Raw genomic sequence first — 18603 nt, forward strand, 5'->3', positions numbered from 1 at the left:
ATTCTAGGCATCTAAACAGTATGGATGGATGATCCTTGGAGAGGTTAGGCATCGCCTTAGATAGGGGTCCTCGGAATAGCATCTTCTCGATTCATTAGGTGTTTTACAGTTGTATAAGCGTCCTAGTGAGAACTCGATGCCGCAGCAATGACCTGCAAATGACAGCACAACAAAGCGGTGATGCACCGTGCCTGAAAATCTCTACCCAACTGTGCACTAGGCGCTCAGGGCGTCTGCTCTGCACCGTCTTCGTTAGCGGAGCGCCTAGCCAGTGCCCAGCCAACGCCCGCCAACCGCTGTTAACGGCTAGCGCACCCCATACAGTGCCAACAGGTATCCGCCCGGGCCCAACTGGCTGCACTCCGCCAGCTCCAGCGCTCCCCCCCGGCCAAACTCCCCCCAAGACAGAGTTTGACTGCCCTCGCACCGACTGGCGACACGCTCAACCGGCCAGAAGATCCGTCAAAACGGCCACCACCACGCAATTTCCATCGCCGTGCATCTCGAGCCTCATCTCAGACGACGTCTCTGGCTATCCTCCGACATCCGTTTCGCCTGTAAACGGATGTCGCTCCCGCCGATGCTATGACGGAGGTCGGCCACACCGATCTATCGAGGCTGCTTCAATCCAAGCGAAACGAGTTCAAGTGAGTTGATGCCCATTCGAAAGAGCGGATTTTTCCGATTCCAACGAGGTACTTTAAGCCCGTACTGACCGCCGACAGTGCAATCGTGACATCGCGGAAGAGGAAACTTCGCGAGCTCTTCGCTGTCACGACTCAGGTCGAAGGCCTACCGCAAGATGCCTTCGCGAACCCCGACGCGCCGGCAACTACCGCTGCGGAATGGCAGTTTCTTCAGACCAGTGAAATATTACAGTTCGTATCCCTATTTTATTTTCTTCTTATCAAAAAATTCGAAGATTATCGTTTCGTCCAAGCGGTCGCGTCGTCGCGTCTGAACTATAACCAAAGGTCATTTCGGTGGCTGACTCTTAAACAGAGGCAAGGTGTTGAACGAACAGGTTATCCCTGCGCGGCCGTTACTCTCTGTAGATACCTTGAAGCGTTTGCTTGTCAAATCGTTGCAGGAAACAGCCGTGCACTCTCCCGCACCCCCTACTCCGACCGTTGCATCTGCCAAAATCAAAGGAGCTGCTGTATCTGTCCCGGCAAACGAGCTGCGACAACCTCTTGGCTTCATAGCGAACGAGTCGATCCCTGCGCCTCCCGAAGACAGTAGTAAACCTTTGAATAAACTAACGAAACCTACACCGGCCTCGTCTGTTCAGAACATCAACAATGTATCACATCCTGCCGGAGCCAATTCAGGGTTTGCGCACAGCAAGCCTGTTACTTCGCCTCCAGTCCCTGCGCCCGCAACGAACGAGCCGAAGCACGCTGAGCAAGTGATTAATGGAGCGGCGAATAAGGATGTTTCATCTGAACGAAGGCCGGCACAGGTTTCCTTTCCTCCAGGAACCAAGGGATCGCCATCGAGGGAATCAGCCGGTGATGTGGCGACAGCAGGGACAACAAAAGGCGCCGATGTTGCTGACGATAGCGGTGTAATCGACAAGTCGCAATCAACCCAGGTTGGGCGTAACCAAGAACTCTCCATCAAAGTCCCCCACGCGGTATCCAAGATTCCCGATGCGCTTTCCTCTCCAGGATCGACGGCACCAAGTGCAACAACGCCCGGAAACCATGACGTCTCAGCGGATACCAGCCCTGAGCATGATGCTCCCCAGTATATCGACGACAGGATAGAGCGGGATGTTGATGAAAAGGAGGAGCAAGGTGACGAGGTGCAAGATGCTGCAAGTGCTGAGACGGGGATGAGGACAGATATTACGAAGCCGGAACAAGATAAGGCCGATTCCAAAGTTACCAGACTGGATGAAGATCAGCTTCTTCAAGAGTCTATCCGATCAAGTGCTGCGGCTGCAAGCCCAGAGCCCGTAAAGTTTCAGAGTGGACTCAATGCTACGACCGCTGTTATCAACACCACTGAGGAGGCTAAACCTACCACTCTGGCAAATCTAGAAGCCCCCACAGACGCCAAAGTTTCCTCGACGCCAGCTATCAAGGAGGCTGAGGAAGTTCCCGATAGCCAAGAAGAAACTCCAGAACGCATGGACGTGGATCCAATCCAGGCCACAGGATCGGAAAATGTCGAATTACCTGCAGCTCAACCCCCTACTCGCCCTCCTCCAGCCTCTACTAGCGCATCGCCTGTTGTTACTAAGCCAACACCGCCCAAGGAACATGCAGCACCTGAGAGAGCGGTTACTAGAGTTTCGTCCGGGGCCATGAGACTAAAGTCCGTGTCTGAAATAGTAGGAGAGACCCCGCGAGCCACCAGTACAGCGGAACGAAATGCAACGAAGGCACCACAAAACCAGCTAACTCCCATGACATCCACACCTCAATCACCGCCTCCAAGACCCAAAAGCACAGGCAGGAGAGACAGGCCAAAAGGACATGTCTCTACTGTATTGTTTGGCAAACAGCCGAAGCAAATGGAGGAAAAGGCCCTGGTTCCTGGCCAGAAGGAAACAATTCAAGCATCTGACGATTACTATACACCCCTTTTCATCCAGAATTTCACAGGCGCTACCAACTGGATGCAACCTATTGAAAAAATCTTGTTCCATGCGAATAAGACTATCGCTACCCCTGACGCGTACCTTGCGATTCAAGACCACCAGGCGTGTAAAGTTCTGCGTAGGGTGTACCACCTTCAGCAGCACGATAAATGGTCTTTGAGACAGCCGAAGCGATGTCCTGAGCCAACTCGTCCTCCATCTCATTTAGATGTGCTATTCCAGGAGATGAAATGGATGCGGACTGATTTTCGAGAAGAGAGAAAATGGAAAATGGCTGCGGCCAAGAACATCGCCTACGCTTGTGCAGAATGGGTTGAATCAACCCCCGAAGAGCGCAAGGCTTTACAAGTCGCCGCGTTCATCCCTCCGCTGAGGACGAACGATGTGACAATGGGCGATGCCGATGCAGACAGCGCCGAGAGCCACCCCACCCCCGACCTCATTACGGAAGACGCAGATTCGCCCCAGAATTCAGATCATCTTGGTGAAGAAGACTTTCCTGAAACTGTTGCACCATCGGCCATATTTGCTCTGCAGGAAGAGGACGTGGTCTTTGCGCTGCGACGGACGGCCGCTTCAGATAAGCTGCTGGAGGAGCTGCCATTGTACGGGGCCCCCCTGAAGATACCACGCTTTGAGCTCACAGGGCCAGAATACGACCCTGATGCTCAGTGGAGACGACCTGCTCTACCTCTAAGCAAGTATGTCGAAGGAGAAATGAAGCTTCTATCGGACGGCCCTCCGCGGAAGCGCAGTCGATATAATTATCGTGATGACGAATCCGATGACGAAAAGGAGAGTCCGTTTGATGCAGATGCGCTCGCACACAATGTCCAGCTTCCACCTCAAAGTTCAGAGGTTGCTCTATTCGCTCCAGAATCGAAGCATATCCGTGATCGACTGCACGCTGGTCACCAGTTCCGGCCGCCATCTGAACATCCTATGCCTCTGCAGAGCTTCTACGAGTGTCGTAACCCGTCACAGTGGACTGTGGTTGAAGATGATGAGCTCCGCAGCCTAGTTCGCGAATACTCGTACAACTGGTCTCTCATCTCCAATCTATTGTTTACTAAATCTCTATTTGCGTCAGGAGCAGAAAGAAGAACCCCGTGGGAGTGTTTCGAACGGTGGATCAACTTGGAGGGCCTCCCCGCTGATATGCAAAAGACCCAGTATTTCAAGGCTTACAACAGTAGGATTGAGGCCGCTCAGCGTGTAATTGCTCAGCAAAATCAGTTGGCGGCACAGCGAGCTTCTCAAGATGGAGGCGCAGTAACACCGATACGGCGGAGACAATCTACTCCGCTTAGAGTGGAGAGACGGCGAAACCAAAAGCATCTGACTCTCATTGACGCCATGAGGAAGCTGGCGAAGAAGAGGGAGACTACAATGCAGAAGCAGCAACATTCTGCAGCTCAGAACGCTGCGAAGAAGGTGAATGATACAATGGCTCAACGACCGGTCAAGACACCTAGAGATTACAGTCTGTTGCGATGGGAGCGCGACCAGGCTCTGGCTGAAAAGATGGCGCTATATGCGCAGCGGCAGGAAGCCCAACGGAGGGTAAGTAGACGTTCATTTTGGTATTATTCGGTCTGATCATAAGCTAACTTACTCCGTCCAGGCTACTCTCCAGGCCAGAGCCCAAGCTCAATCCGCCCAGTTGGCCGCGGCACCAGGTGCAGCAGCCCCGGCTGGTCAAACCCCCGGGCTTCCTGCAGCGGTTGCCAATGGCGTGAATGGCGTCGTCAACCGAGCGGCTGTTCCCAACCAACTCGCCGTTGCGGCAGCAGCCGCTGCAGCAGTAGCAGCGCAGGGTCGAGCACGGATGCCCATGCAGGCCCCTGCGAATGGCATGGAAGGCATCAACGCTCAAGCGCAGATGGGCGGCAATCTCGCTCCACCGGCGCAAATGAGCGGCATCCCACAAGCTCAGTTGCAGGCTTTGCAAGCGATGCAAGCCCAACACCGGATGCAGATGCCTGGTCAGCAACCTGATGCTAGCATGATGATGCGTGCACAGCGCATCTCAGAGCAGCAACGGGCTGCAGTCCAGATTCAGCATGCGCAGCAGCAAGGGGGCGTTGTTGGAACTCCTGCTCAACAAGCACAGCAAGCCTCATCGCCCGCTATGCGAAACGGAGTCCCTGCCATCGCCCAACAGGCCGCCTTTATGAATAATGCCCAGGCTATGATGGCGTCGTTCAACGCGACGGCCGGTCATGCTTCAGGGGCCGCAAATGGTCTACATATGCCCACTCTTGCTAACGGCACATCTCCCGGCCCTCGACTGCCAACGCAGATCCCTCCTACTATCGCTGTACAAATAAACTCTTTGGAAGCGCAGTTCAGGAGCAAGAATCCCAACCTTTCACCTGAGCAACTTCGCCACCTTGCTACTGAACATTTGACTAGAGCTATGATGGCACAGCGACAAAGTGCTATGAATGCTGCTGCTGGTGGACAGACTGGCATTGCTACTAGTATTACTGCTACGGCCAGCCCTCATCAATATGCCGCTCTGCTAAGACAACAACAGCAGCAGCAGCAGGCTCAGGCGCAAGCACAAGCACAACAGGCGCAAGCTCAGGCTCAAGCCCAGGCCCAGGCCCAGCAGCATCAGGCCCAACACTCGCAGCCGACGCCGACGCCGACTCCGACGCCGACGCCGCAGCAGCAGCAGCATCAACAGCAACAGCAGCGACCTCAGCAGGTGTCTCAGTTGCAACAGGCTCAGCAGCAAGTTCAGGCGCAGCAATCACCAGCGCAAGTGCAGCAGCAGCAGCAGCAGCAGCAGCAGCAGAGGCCGCAACCTCAGCCACCACAGCAATCTCAGGCCCAACTTCAAGCGCAGGCTCAGGCTCAGGCCCAAGCCCAGGCCCAAGCTCAAAATCAAGTTCAGCAAGTTCAGTCACAGCCGCAATCCCAGGCCTCACCTCAACTACCAGCACACCCTCCGGCTGGAAGTCCGGCACCCGTTCAGCGTCAGGCCAGTGGAAGCGCAACTCCTTCCTCAGGCAAGTAAACAACTAGCGATTCTGCATTTTGTCCTGCGGTGCTCGTTTTCTTATTGTAATGCAAATGGCTCGCGTGGTTATTGTTTCCTTTTCACACATCTTTTTCGTTCGACGGGTTTTTTTCGTCAGGGCAAAAACGGGAGGTGTTTAAGCGGGAAAGGGAGGTTTGGGCTGGTTTACACTTTTTAACGTTAGATGCCTTTTTCATGTTTTTTCTCCAACCCCCCTTCTATCTGTTATAATGTGGGCTTTAACAATGCGGGTTTTTGGAACTCTTTCTTCATTTTTTCTTCACTCAAGTCTCCTCTCTTATGCTAGAACAGGGGGTTCGCAAGGATAGTTTTTTTTTCTCCCGGCTGTTTTGCGAAAGGCAGGAAGAAACAAAAACAACAACAAAAAAGGAATGTGCTATGGAAAGCGGGCAAGGCGGGCGGCAAACCAATTGTAGAGAAATGTACATAGCTTTTTTCTATTCGTCGTTTCAGAGACAACATCGGGGACAGGCATACACACAGTTGGAGAAGATTATTTGCCCGAGGAACCCGAAAAAAAAGGAGGTTTTGGCTCGGGGCAATGGTGGGAATGTCGTATGCAGAGAATCAAGTTCCTGGGGTGACCAGCTGGGGCCCCTGATTTATGTTGTCAAAATTTTGTCTTTTGTTTTCTTGTCTACGTGATGTCTAAAGTGGCATGAGCAATGATCAATCAAGTAATGGGTCAAGAAGGGATTATTAATGGTAATGCAGTCATGGGTCGTGAGGGATCGTTAATGAAGAAATGAAGAGATAATGCAAGGGAAATTTTCATCCATTCTATTATGTTCGTCAAAAATTTAAAACGCCGGGTATGATATGTATACATCATATACTTCCCAAGAGTAACAAAGAAAAACAGATAATTAAAACCCCCCAAACAATAGACGCCTCATCTATGGCATGCCTGGTACCTACACGGACCCTGCTCCACCGCCTCTACTGTCATTCCCATGTAGTAATAGATGCGGCTTGATGAAATCATCGTCCAACTGTTTAAACAAGCTAGCCGGATCCTCCGCCGAGAGCAACTGCCGAATGGCGCCCGTGGCGGTAATCGGAGTATTAGACGATGATGGTTCGGCCGGGCTCATAAAGGCACTGCCTTCACCTGACGGAGGGTTAGGACTAACTGGCGCTCGGGGAGAGCGGCGATTTGCAGGGGGCGGCAGGTCTGAAATGTCAATGTCGCTGCCAATGTCGGAATCGTCGGTATTGCGCAGCAGATCGGCTCGCTCGGTTTCTGTAGGATTGCGGATCGAATTCTTTCGGCTCAGGCTATTCGGCCGGACGCCCGTATGCGGTGATGAAGTACCAGATACGTAGGCTGCGGAATTGTCTGTAGGAGCGCTGAGATTGTTCAAAGCGACGGTGCCGTTGCCGTTGCGACGAGGGTTGTAGCCAATGGCGGACCCAGAGCGCTTGACCTGAAGGCCAGTACCAAACGACTCAATGTCAAACTCGTCATCACTGTCAATCTCCTCGACTACTCCTGTGCGAATACCGAGAATCTCCAGCATACGAGCCGTGGTGCCGCCAAAGATGATGACAGTCAGGACCACTACAACCAGGACCGTGGCTCGAAGGGCGTATGAGTTTTCACCCGTAAGAAGGGCTGCAAGTGCAACACCGACAGCACCGCGAAGACCAGCCCAAAACAGCATGGCTTGGTAGTTGTAGGGGAGTTCATCACCGACTTCCAGGCCTCTCCTCCTCGCGCGGTAGCGAATAAACCAGTTGATAGCCTTTGAAAGAGGGAAAACGGCGACCCAACGAGCAGCACAAACAGCGCAAATAGTGACAATAATGAGAGGGGGCTCAAACTGCAGAGCATTATCCGTGAAAAGCGCCAGGCCCAGGTAGATGAAGATGAAATTCTCAGACAACTGCGACATGACTTGGAAGATGAACTTGGTGGTGAGTTGAGTACGTCTCGACATGTTAAAGTAGGCATAGTGTTTCAACGTGATACCACAGAAGAGCAGCGACACGATACCTAGACAATGATTAGACTTATCCACGGCATGCCGAACGAGGGAATCTTACCAGAAGCGTGAATACTATGTGAAAAGAAGTAGGTGGCATACGCAATCAAGATAATTAAACAGCTTTCAATCTTGGGGAATCTTCGCACATAGGTAAACTTGAGCAGAAGAGCCGTGCCAATGCCGACGATCATACCGATGAGCATACTGCCAAAGAAGATGAGCAAGAACATGCCGATACCATCAAAGAAGCTAATTATGCCGTAGTTGGCCTTGCCCTCGCTCTTCTTGATGTATTGCGCGGTTTCGAAAATAACAATGGCGATGGCGTCATTGAGAATGGATTCGCCAAAAATGATAGTGTAGAGCTTAGGGTCGACCTTGTACGTGTTGAAAATGGCCAGAATGGTAACGGGATCGGTAGCAGAGAGAGTTGCGCCGACGGAGATGGCATCGACCAGACTCAGTTTCAAGGATCCAGGAACCAAGTTGAATACCCACAAGATCAGCCCTATGACCATGGCGGAAAGAAAGGTACCGGCGAATGCGAACGTCAGGATAGTACCGATATTACGGAAGAAATTGGCCTGGTGCAGCTCGTATCCGGACGACAGAATAATGGGAGGGAGGAGGAGGTTGAAGAAGATCTGGTAGTCGAAGCTGATGAGGTTTCGGATGGAATCGCCTGAGCTGATGAGTAGAATAAGGCCAACCACCATGCCTGTGAAGCCGACAACGTTAGCACAAGTCTTTTAGTTTGGAAGAAGCGTATTCGAACCTGCAAAGATAGAAATAACTGTCTCGTGGATAGCAGTCACCTTCTTCTGCTGGAGAAAGTAGCTTGTGAAGAAGGCGATGATGAGCAGCATGATTGAGATGAAGATGGCTCTGGCCGCGAAGAATTCCTTTTCGCCAACATCATCTGAATATAGCCAACTGTCAGCCATCTTTTCCCTCTTTCTCTATTCCCTTGCCCATCTTTTCCCATGTTCCCTCTCTTGGGCTTCTTATTCATCGCGGGAGACGTTACCTTCGGGATCGCCCTCTTCTTCCTCTCGCCCTATACGTCGAAATGGTCAGCTTGTCCACAGCAGCAATTGTACAGCGCGATATTCCCGCCAGACGTACGTAACAGCTGGAAGCCCAAATTGGCCAGCTCGGTGGCGGCCATGGTGGCCATGGCGTGCAATGTCGAGGTCCGATGCGGACACGATCGAGGTGGGATTCGGATTCGTTAAATGGAAATGGTGGAGCATGCGCGAGCCTTGCGGCGCAAGCGAGACGATGCGGGCATGGAATCGCAGGCCGGAAAACAGAGTCGCGACGGCAGCAAATCGAGAGACGGACCAGCGGCGATGAGGCTGGAGTTGGCGGAGGAGAGTTGCAGTGCTCGGGCTAGAAATCCAGCGAGGGACTGTGTGAACATGTGCCAAGTCCAAGTCCGAAGTTTGGCTGTACTGCGGTTGTTTATTGCAGTACAGTAATACCGTGTTATGCAGGTGCCTGGTTGATAGCGATCTTGTTGGCGCTCTAAGCCCTGTAACTGGGCGTGCTAGTGGATCGCTGATGACGAGGCCGCAACCAGGACATGCATGTACACACTCTGTACTTTACGGAGTAGGTTGCCGGCAATATGGACACTATTGAATGCTAATCCCGTCAATACAGATGAAGAATAGAAAAATAAGACTGCTGGAAGAGATCAAATTGATGCCGCGTGGCCTCATCGTCTCATTAGCCATTCTGCAGGGCAGAGCACCAATTACAAAGCATCCCAGTGGTTCAACGTGCTACAAGTGTCAGGGCCAAGACGGGAAGACGGAAGACGGAGGATGGATCGCCGTCCGTGTCATTTTATCGCTGCAGGGCGGATATTCGCCGGCCCTTGCAATGTACTTGTAGTTGAGGGCAAAGACAAACCTGAATTGGATACAATCTTGTTCATATACATGCGGTTGACGTGAATCTTTTCAAGCCTGATGAGGGGAATCTGTATGTATACTTGGCATGGGGTATTTATTACACAGCAGACTTGGCAAAGACATCGACCAACATGATGCAGACTTTAGCGGTGACTTGAGTTCTAACGGTTTGTCTCATATCATCTGCCCTGGTTTCTATCAGTTTGATATGAGCCTACTCAGCCAAATTATATATATGGGAAATACAACAAATAGCAGCAACTCATTTACAATCAAATCAGCCCATTTCCAGCGTCTCTCTTTGGCGGGGCTCTTCGGGGCAGCAGCGCGGGGTGGGGAGAAGCTCTCCGGGGGCGGCTCGCTAGAACAAAGACGGCCTTTCACCGGCCTCTGGTCCTCCCCATAAGCACATGCATCGTCCATGATCCATGATCCAAGAACCTCAACTTCCAACTACTCCACGACCTGCTGCTCTGCTTTGCGAATCTCGGCTCTACATGCCACATGATATGATATAATAAAGAGCCAATCATGTACCACCTTGCCAAGGGCCTCTACCTCCTCGCAACAAGCAAAGAAGGTGAACACAGCACAGCCTGGCCTCGCTGGTCTCTCCCATCCATTCCACGGCTAACCAAGAGCGTCCCCCAGAATACTCCGTCATCCTCCTCGGCCTCGACAATGCCGGCAAGACGACTTTCCACGAGCAGGTCAAGTCCATGTACCTCCCCAATGCGCCCGAACCAAAACTCAAGACCGTCCCCACCGTCGGCCAGAACGTCTCGACGATAACCCTGCCCGACATGTACCTCAAGCTCTGGGACGTCGGCGGCCAGCACTCCCTGCGCAAGCTGTGGCAGAGCTACTACGCCAGCTGCCACGCCATCGTCTTCATCATCGACAGCACGGACATTGGCGACGGCGACCTGGCGCACGAGAACACGGGCCGGCTAGACGAGTGCAGATTAGTGCTGGAGGACGTGCTGCAGCACTCGGAGACGGAGGGCGTGCCGCTCCTGATATTGGCGAATAAGCAGGATAGAGAGGACTGTGTTGAGACGATACGCATCAAGGAGGGGCTTGTGAAGCGGGTTATGGAGGGCGAGAAGGGCGCTGCTATTCGCGACTCGCGTGTGTTGGCTATGAGTGCGCTGACGGGCGAGGGGGTGCGGGAAGCAATCGACTGGGTGCGTTCGAGGGTTCAATGGAACAAGGAGTCACGGCCACCTGTCATGAGGTAGCCGTTGAACGAGTGGATGAACAAATCGTTGTATATGGGTTACATACAAAACGAGCGTCGGGTGGTGTTCTGAGGCGTTTTTGGTTGGATAGATATGGGTCGCTTTTGCTCTTTCATCTGGTTGCCAGCAAAGCGAAAGCTGAGTGTAATCCATCGGCGAAATTGTATTATTTTATGTTGTAATTCATTAGAGGAAGAATCATTTGTCGGGGTATCATGCATTTTGCTTTCCTGATTTTTTATCCTTCTTAGTTAACGTATATAGGTAGATCACATTAATTGCCCCCTTTGGCATTTTGTCTTCATCTCTCATTTTCCGCAGATAGCTCAGCCATCAGGCCACCCTTGTCTCTCCTCTTGGCATCCTCCGCCAGTTTCCTGTCCACCAAGTCCGTAAACTCTTTTACTTTTGCCAAAGCCATCTGAGCACACTGTATGATCAACGTAGCCTCTATAGGCTTGCCTCCGAGCTTTGAAATCTGACATATCTCGCCGTGCTTGTTGAGACTGAATGTGCAACTTCCCACCCGCAGCTGTTCCTCTAGCCACGTAGTATCCACCAAAACTATCTCGCCGTCCTCGCCGAAGAAATCAAACGTCGTGCAGAACGGGGAATGCAGCCAGCTCAGCGGTACGGGCTCACGCTCCGCAGGTGTGTAGATGGTGAGCGTCTCGCCTTCCATGCTGGTATCGGGCTTTCGAAAGTGCCTCAGCGCAGCCACGACGGCGAAGCATGAGCTGTCGATAAGGTTGCCATCGGCGGATAGGACGTGGAGATCGACTCTGACGGACCAGCATTTCTGCCCGGCGACGAGGCAGAGAGACTCCGTATCCAGGGCTCCCGATCTCCGGATGGTCTTTTCAAGGAGTCTGGCGAGCAGGACTTCGGTTTCAGTTGGACGGTTGACTTCAAACGAAGGGGCCACCATAGGGCCGAGCTCTGAAGTGATTTGAAAGATGCCATCAAAGGGCCGATCAGGGAACGGGACTGTGACTTCTGCTGATACTTTGGCCAGTACTCTGAGCATAGAATGTTAGCAATGGCAGTTCTAGCATGAAGTTGAAGCGCACTATATATCGGATATGAATTGAACCTGCCTTGTCTTCCCTAGCTTTACATCAGCCACGCCATAGTCATCTCCAAAGCTGAGTTCCAAAGATCTAAATTCGTCGAGTTTTCGGCCGTCTAACCTCAACCCTTCGCTAATAGCCTGGAGGGTAAAAGTCCGCTCGCTTAATGACGGTTCCGCTTCTCGAGGCATGATGAATTAATATTTTGTGATTTTTTAGAGAAAAGAAAAACCATGCAATTTGCTTTTCTGTTTCTCTCCAAGGGTGAATTTGATGATATGAAGCTCTCAGTGAGAGTGCAGAACGCCACTGAAAAATTCTGCCGGGCGGTGTGCGTAAAGTTGCATGCATCTAAGCTGGTGCCGCGACTTCGATCAACGACACACGCGCCAGGCTATTACTGATTCTCCATTCTATTTCAATCTGCTGCTTCAGCGTCTTTTGTTGTGCAAATCTTGACAAGATGACTACCGCTCATAGACCTACTTTCGATCCGGTAAGAAACAACCTCTCCGGATGCGAACGACATCGACAATGCTAATCGCACCTCTTAGGCTCGTGGCAAAGAGGCCCTGCGAGGCCCTGCCTACCACCAGCGACTCCTACCAGCGCACACCCAGCTCAAGTACCGAAAGGCAGGACAAGGCGGCGATGCTGACGAAGAGCCTACGCGCGACCTCGCTGCGGAACTTCTTGCGGCGGAGGCAGCCCACTTCAAGAAGAAGAACGGCGGCGTCCTGGCCCCTGAGGATGACGAAGAGGGAGATGTGGAAATGACCTCCGCGCGAGGAGAGAAGAGGTCACAGTCTGCCAACGGCGACGAAGAAGAGGACCTCGAGGCGAAACGAAGGAGGATATTGGAGGAGAGCAGAGACATCGATGCAGATGACGACAGTGAAGAAGAGGAAGATAGCGACGAGGACGAGGACAGCGATGACGACGAAGATGCAGAGCTGCAACGAGAACTGGAGAGAGTACGGAGGGAGCGTGAAGAGAAGAAGAAGAAAGAGGAAGAGGAACGAGCGAGAGAAGAGCAAGAGGCCCGAGAACGAGACATTGCGCTCGGCAACCCTCTCCTCAACAAGCAGGATTTCACGATGAAACGCCGATGGGACGATGATGTCGTGTTCAAGAATCAGGCCAGGGGGACAGAAGACAAGAACAAGAAGAAGGAGTTTGTGAATGTGAGTTCCTCTGTCACACTTATCTGTTTTTTCGTCACTAACAATTTCCTCCCTTAGGATATGCTACGTTCTGATTTCCATAGACGGTTCATGAGCAAATATGTTCGGTAAAGATGGGAGCGGTTCGGCAATATTCAGGATTAGCGACGGGCAAGATTTTTCTATTTTTTCTATTTCTTTTTCTTCTAGAGGACGATAGACGCCATCATCATAATGAATCACAAAGCCTCCATGGCGACATTACATCTCTTTTTCATCCATTGACAACAACGCATGCTCTCTTCTCAATGCTTTTCTTCCGCAAGCAGCCTACCCTCCATCTCTTCAAAGGCACCTAAAACCTTGCCATACTTTTGATATGTGCCCTCCCGGTATCCAATGTCCACCTTTTCAATCGAGCCCTCCTCCGTCCACCGCTTGCCAATCAGCTCGTCAAACGTCTCGCCATCGTTCCGCTCCAGAGCCCAGCACGCTTTGTAGGCACCTCCTAGTGCGCAAGCGTTACCTCCGACATCGAGTTTATAGACGCCGTCTGCGCCGCCGAGGACGTCGCCTAGTACTCGTGTGATGGCTGGGTTCAGGGATCCGCCGCCTACGAGGTAGATGCGACGGGGTTGTGCGGGGAGGCCATCGCGGGGGCTGTGAACAAGCTTCTGTGAGCGGAGACGCATGGAAAGAGCCTGAGATTCGACAATGGCACGAGCATCGGCTTCCTTGGACCAGCCTTCTTGGGATTCCTTCAAGTCCGTGCCGTCGCCATTGCAGGTGAAACGCCAGGTTCCAGCACGGATATTGGGCACCGTCTCTCGAAGGTAAAAGTACAGGCCAATCTTTGCTCGATCGCCCTCGCTGTCCACGCCCAGGGGCTTCGTTTCCAGCACGGCCTTGTTGAAGTTCTCCCAGCCTGTCGCACCGCCTTCAGGCTTGGGCAGGGTATCGCGGACTTTTTCACGGGCAAGACCGCCGTTTTTGTAGCACAGCATAAACATGTAGTTACCGGGTGTTGTAGGGTGATTGAAAAAGTGATACGACTCGTCCGGCTTATACGTAGGCGTGTTCATAAGGAAAGTCGTTGACGTGCCAAGCGAGACAATGGCATCAAGAGGACGCAAGGGGAGCGCAAGGATAGTAGCCGGGTTGTCGCCGGTAAAGGAGACGATCTGGCAATCCGTGCTGAAGCCGTACTTGTTGACATAGTAGGGCGAGATGGCGCCCATAGAGCCGCCACCATCCATACGAGGCTCGCCGAGCTTCTGGCGTAGATCGGCCACACCGGCCGGCCCGGCGGAGAGGGCCAGCAGACGCTCGCTCCAGGTCTGGTTGGGGATGTCCCAGAGGTTCATGCCGCAGACGTCGCTGACGTCGAGGGGGGCGATGGAGCCCATGAGCACGGAGGCGAGCCATGAGGAGACGAGGGAGATGCGCTTTGAATTTGCGTAGACTTCAGGCAGGACTCGTCTGATTCTCATGATTTGGAGTCCGGTGAATCTCTGTATATATACGATCAGCCTCACATGACGATCAAGGAAAGAGTAGGGGGGAAAGGGAGCATGAGACAACTTACATGATGGGCACCGCTGCCCGTAACCTCAGCCAGCGTCTCCCTATCTCCCAACTCGGCATCAAAAGCAACCAACTCATCCTGCGTGCTATGATCCTGCCAATTCGGCGCAAACTCATGCGCAAGCGCCTTATCCAGCTGCTCAACCAAGGGCTTCTTCGCATCCAGCCCACTCAACAGCTCCTCCGCACTCGCACTCCAAAACACACTCCCATGCTGCTGGCCAGAACCGCTGATACCCTTAATGCGGCTCATGGGCACGGGCATCGCCTTGCTCAGACGCTCCAGCACCAGGTCGAGCGACTCCAGCCAGAGGGCGACGGGGGCAAACACCTCGCCCGTCTGCTCGCGCACGTGGACGCCCTTTTGGATGCCATACTTGGGGCCAAAGTCTGCGTCAAAGTCGACTTTGGCTTCGGCGACGCCTTTGAGGTTGGAGTTGACGACGATGGCTGAAGGATGGTGGTTTGGTGTGTTAGTTTGCGCGTCTTTTGAACGGTGTTTTCTTCATTCGAGAGGGGACGAACCCTTGAGTTGCTGGGTAGAAAGGTCAAAGCCCAGGTAAAGGGGCCCGTTGTCGGCACTCATGGTCACAAAATCGATGCCTTTAAAACTCCCGTATGTTGCGTATCCAATGATTTGTCGTTCCTCACCACTTGTATCTTTGTACAAGATCTTGCAGTGATGAGGGGTCTATAAATGGTTATAATATAGCTCAGATCTCAATATCGCCAAGCCAGTTCACCACAAGCTAAAAGCAGAGAACCACACCCTTTCAACAATTCAAATTAAGCTTGAAAAGCGTTTAAACGGGTTTTGGTCCAGCTTTATGGGAGCGACGAAGCTGTCAGACGTAATAGTTACACCACCCCAAAGCTGCCCTGACATACGCGCGCTTAAACACAATTCCCCATATATGCCTGGAAATAGTTCCATTGTTCTAGTTTTCTCGGGCGATTAGGCTAAAGTACATGGAGTAAGGATTTGCGGATGGGTATGACACAATTTAGCCACCTTGGACTACACCGTGGTCCTCTTTTTTTTTTTTTTGTCTTTTTTTTTCAACTTGGTTGATCATGGGATTCGAATCATCTTGAGCCATGGTTGAATAGTGCTTGGGGAGAGGAGATGTGGATGTGGATTATAGAGGGGTTCATGGTATCAGCAATTTAGCCTAAATAGAGCTGTTGTCACTGCTACTTTGAGACTCTGCTAGCAAGAGGCATTTTGGGTGATGCGTTTATGTACACAGTACTTGCATCAAGGACGATACTGCTATATTGCTCCTGGCCATCCACAAACTTCGTACTTCATCTTACTCGTACTTCTCCATCTCAATCAGTAAATGCCATCCAATAGGGGTGTAAGACTAAGCTTGAAGAATAAAACATATATAGAGTGCCATCATTCATCCACAATCTTGTCGTTCACCCCATTACCTTTACATGCACCAATTTGAGCACTACTTCCCCTAACCCTGGTCACGAACCATCAGCATCATCAGGCGGCCAAGATAACGGCCTGACTGCGGAGCCGGAACGCGACCCGGAGCAATGCCGGAGCAAGGGGACTACGGAATATTCGCATGAGAGATCGGAGCCGGGGCCTCTGCGGGCCTTGGCGAAGCAATAGCCGTGTGTAAATCAAGTCTAGTACTACCTGGACCCCATCTACCTAGTCTAGGATTTATACAGAAAATGGAAATCAATGCCAAAGGAAAACAAGGGTGCTGCCGTCTCTAATGTTTGTGCTTGTGGTCGTGATCGTGCTCTTCCTCCTCTTGCTCTGATTCTTCCGAGACACTTGCCCGGGCGCTGCCTGGGATGAATTCGTCGAATCGCTTGTTGACCTCTGCATCTCGCGATACAAAGCGCACGCGGATTCGCTTCACGCCGCGCACCTTGCCTCCCACCAGAGTGCGCACCGCATCTTCCAGGTCCTTTACGTCATCGATTGTCCATGCGCCGGGCACTGCCATCTCCAGATCGACCAGGTAGTTGGGCCCGGATTTGGTTCCGGTGATGTCTCGCAGTTCGGCTCGGTGGCCTTCGCTGACATTTGCAATTGCTCGATGCGCGTGCTTCCGAATTGATGCCTTGACTTCGTCGTCCAGGCTTTGGTCAATCAGCTCCAAGAAGGCAGATTTCGTGTTGCCCAGGCCGGCGTGGAGGACCATGGCGGAAATGAGGAGACCACCGACGGGATCCAGCCAGGCGGCGTTTTCAATGACATTGGCCCCGACAATCGCAAAGAGCGTCACGATACCTGTCAAGCTGTCGATGCGGTGGTGGATGGCGTTGGAGGCGAGGACAGACGACTTGCGTTCGCGCGCAACCTTCATGGCTATAGAAATCGCGTGTTAGAAGACAGATTGACTACAGAGGAAGGGGGATAGATAGCAATTAGTCCACATACTGGCTTGGTATAGCCATTCCTTGATCAGAATGGTGCCCGCTGCCAACCAGGCGGCGTGTAAGCTGGGGATGCCGAGATCCGCGTGACTGTGCGAGTGAGAGTGTCCATGTCCATGCCCGACGTGTTCCAACACATGATGGGCAGCTTCCGGGTTCCAATGGCCATAAAGCGTCACAGCGCTCTCGAAGCCCATGTAGAAGCCGCCCACAATCAGCATGCCCGACACGCCGAGCGCGCCCAGGCTCTCAACCTTGCCAAAGCCCAGGGGAAATCGGTCGGTCGGCGATTTAAGGCTCCACGACACCGTGGCAAGGGTCAGGATGTCCGAGGCCAGATCGGCGATGCTGTGCCAGGCGTCGGCAATCATGGCCTTGGAATTGAAGGCCCAGCCGCCAATGAACTTTGCAATGGCCATGCTGAGGTTGCTGAGCAGACCGATGCGGGTGATGCGCACGCCGGGGTCGTTCTTGTCCGTCGACATCAGAAATGTGTTGTCGTGGTGATGGTGATGGCCAAATAAGCCGTGGCTGTGGCCGTGGGCGTGATCGTGTCCATGGTCGTGGTCGTGGTCGTGATCGTGGTTGTGCTGGTCGCGTGCCTGGCGAGCGGCGCCCATGATGAAGGGCAGCGAGCGGATGCGGCCGCGGAAGACGGGGCAGATGTGAAGCACGGCGCTGCGAGAGGTCAAGGTGTCGGCCAGGGCAAGATGGCAATTGGACGAGGCCGACAGCGAGAAGGGCGGCACAATCGGGGGCGAGGACAGCGTTTGTAGCAGCCGGCGCGAAGGTTCAATGCGATGTGTCCTCTTGAGCTGGTGCTGGCTAAATGTGGTGGACGAGACCGTGCCTGGCGGATATAATTTGAGACTGGCAGCCCCGGACCAGCGCACGGCCAGGCCCGTGGAGCGCCTGGCCTGGGCAGACATACAGCGTCTGTTTCAGCCCGTGAGCCGCGCAAGGGAATGCTGAGGGAGAGGAACGATGCGCCGGAGACAATGGCGGCTCTCTACGGGACTATCGGCCAGCTGGATGCAGACATGAGAGTTTTCCTTTTGTCTCTTGCTCCAGGGCCCGGATTGCGCTGCATTGCGTGCGGCTGGGGAGTTGCGCGAAAAGAAGTTGAAGAGCGGGAGAAATGACCGGGTCCGTGGTCCGGAGACCGAGTTCGCCGGTCAGGCCACTGCAACTGAACTGCTGCAGGATTGATCAACAGGTGCTGCACCGGGATGGATTGATGGGATTTGGTGGATGTACCTTGGGGCTTAGTTCCGATGTTGGGGGGTTGCTGAGGACCATCTTCAGGCGGCTCCAGGCACTGTTGGTGCTACTTGGGGCGCTGGAGATGAGCGCTGGTCCACTGAAAGCGCTGAAGAGGGTACTTACCGTACTTGGAGTCCGTGCTATTGATCTTCTTGCGCATCAAGGTGTCCGGAGCTGCCCGTTGATGTAATGGTGCGTCACTCTTTGTCAGCAGCCATGATCGGGGTGCATCAACTCCGTTACGCCTAGATCGGACGAAATGTTTAGATAATCACGGAGCTGGATTGATTCCATCTTTGCAGACTGGCC

At 52.9% G+C, this 18603-nt stretch overlaps 7 protein-coding genes across 7 annotated transcripts; 3 read left to right on the forward strand and 4 right to left on the reverse strand.

The window, feature by feature from the left end:
* Positions 1-585: 585 nt before the first annotated feature.
* T069G_08119 (HSA domain-containing protein) lies at positions 586-5633 on the forward strand (the record flags this gene model as incomplete). The annotated part of the gene is made up of 8 exons (XM_056175329.1): positions 586-647; positions 726-878; positions 1003-3632; positions 3699-3843; positions 3901-4171; positions 4233-4287; positions 4330-4593; positions 4660-5633. 8 exons carry the CDS (start codon positions 586-588, stop codon positions 5631-5633), a joined length of 4554 nt encoding a protein of 1517 aa, XP_056026278.1.
* A 938-nt stretch (positions 5634-6571) lies between these two features.
* On the reverse strand, positions 6572-8822 carry T069G_08120 (sodium/hydrogen exchanger family domain-containing protein; the record flags this gene model as incomplete). Its single annotated transcript, XM_056175330.1, has 5 exons — positions 6572-7653; positions 7704-8363; positions 8421-8564; positions 8673-8702; positions 8771-8822. The coding sequence occupies 5 exons, from the start codon at positions 8820-8822 to the stop codon at positions 6572-6574; spliced, it is 1968 nt and encodes a 655-aa protein (XP_056026279.1).
* Positions 8823-10095: 1273 nt separating this feature from the next.
* On the forward strand, positions 10096-10805 carry T069G_08121 (ADP-ribosylation factor family domain-containing protein; the record flags this gene model as incomplete). Its single annotated transcript, XM_056175331.1, has 2 exons — positions 10096-10144; positions 10216-10805. 2 exons carry the CDS (start codon positions 10096-10098, stop codon positions 10803-10805), a joined length of 639 nt encoding a protein of 212 aa, XP_056026280.1.
* Positions 10806-11106: 301 nt separating this feature from the next.
* T069G_08122 (3' exoribonuclease family, domain 1 domain-containing protein) lies at positions 11107-12066 on the reverse strand (the record flags this gene model as incomplete). Its single annotated transcript, XM_056175332.1, has 2 exons — positions 11107-11824; positions 11903-12066. 2 exons carry the CDS (start codon positions 12064-12066, stop codon positions 11107-11109), a joined length of 882 nt encoding a protein of 293 aa, XP_056026281.1.
* Positions 12067-12338: 272 nt separating this feature from the next.
* On the forward strand, positions 12339-13170 carry T069G_08123 (cwf15/Cwc15 cell cycle control protein domain-containing protein; the record flags this gene model as incomplete). The annotated part of the gene is made up of 3 exons (XM_056175333.1): positions 12339-12371; positions 12430-13059; positions 13117-13170. 3 exons carry the CDS (start codon positions 12339-12341, stop codon positions 13168-13170), a joined length of 717 nt encoding a protein of 238 aa, XP_056026282.1.
* Positions 13171-13343: 173 nt separating this feature from the next.
* T069G_08124 (uncharacterized protein) lies at positions 13344-15208 on the reverse strand (the record flags this gene model as incomplete). Its single annotated transcript, XM_056175334.1, has 3 exons — positions 13344-14549; positions 14624-15072; positions 15148-15208. 3 exons carry the CDS (start codon positions 15206-15208, stop codon positions 13344-13346), a joined length of 1716 nt encoding a protein of 571 aa, XP_056026283.1.
* A 1150-nt stretch (positions 15209-16358) lies between these two features.
* T069G_08125 (cation efflux family domain-containing protein) lies at positions 16359-17960 on the reverse strand (the record flags this gene model as incomplete). The annotated part of the gene is made up of 2 exons (XM_056175335.1): positions 16359-16963; positions 17036-17960. The coding sequence occupies 2 exons, from the start codon at positions 17958-17960 to the stop codon at positions 16359-16361; spliced, it is 1530 nt and encodes a 509-aa protein (XP_056026284.1).
* Between the last annotated feature and the right edge of the window lie 643 nt (positions 17961-18603).

This window comes from Trichoderma breve, chromosome 5 (genome assembly GCF_028502605.1).
Source record: "Trichoderma breve strain T069 chromosome 5, whole genome shotgun sequence".
NCBI classification, from domain to species: Eukaryota; Fungi; Ascomycota; class Sordariomycetes; order Hypocreales; family Hypocreaceae; genus Trichoderma; species Trichoderma breve.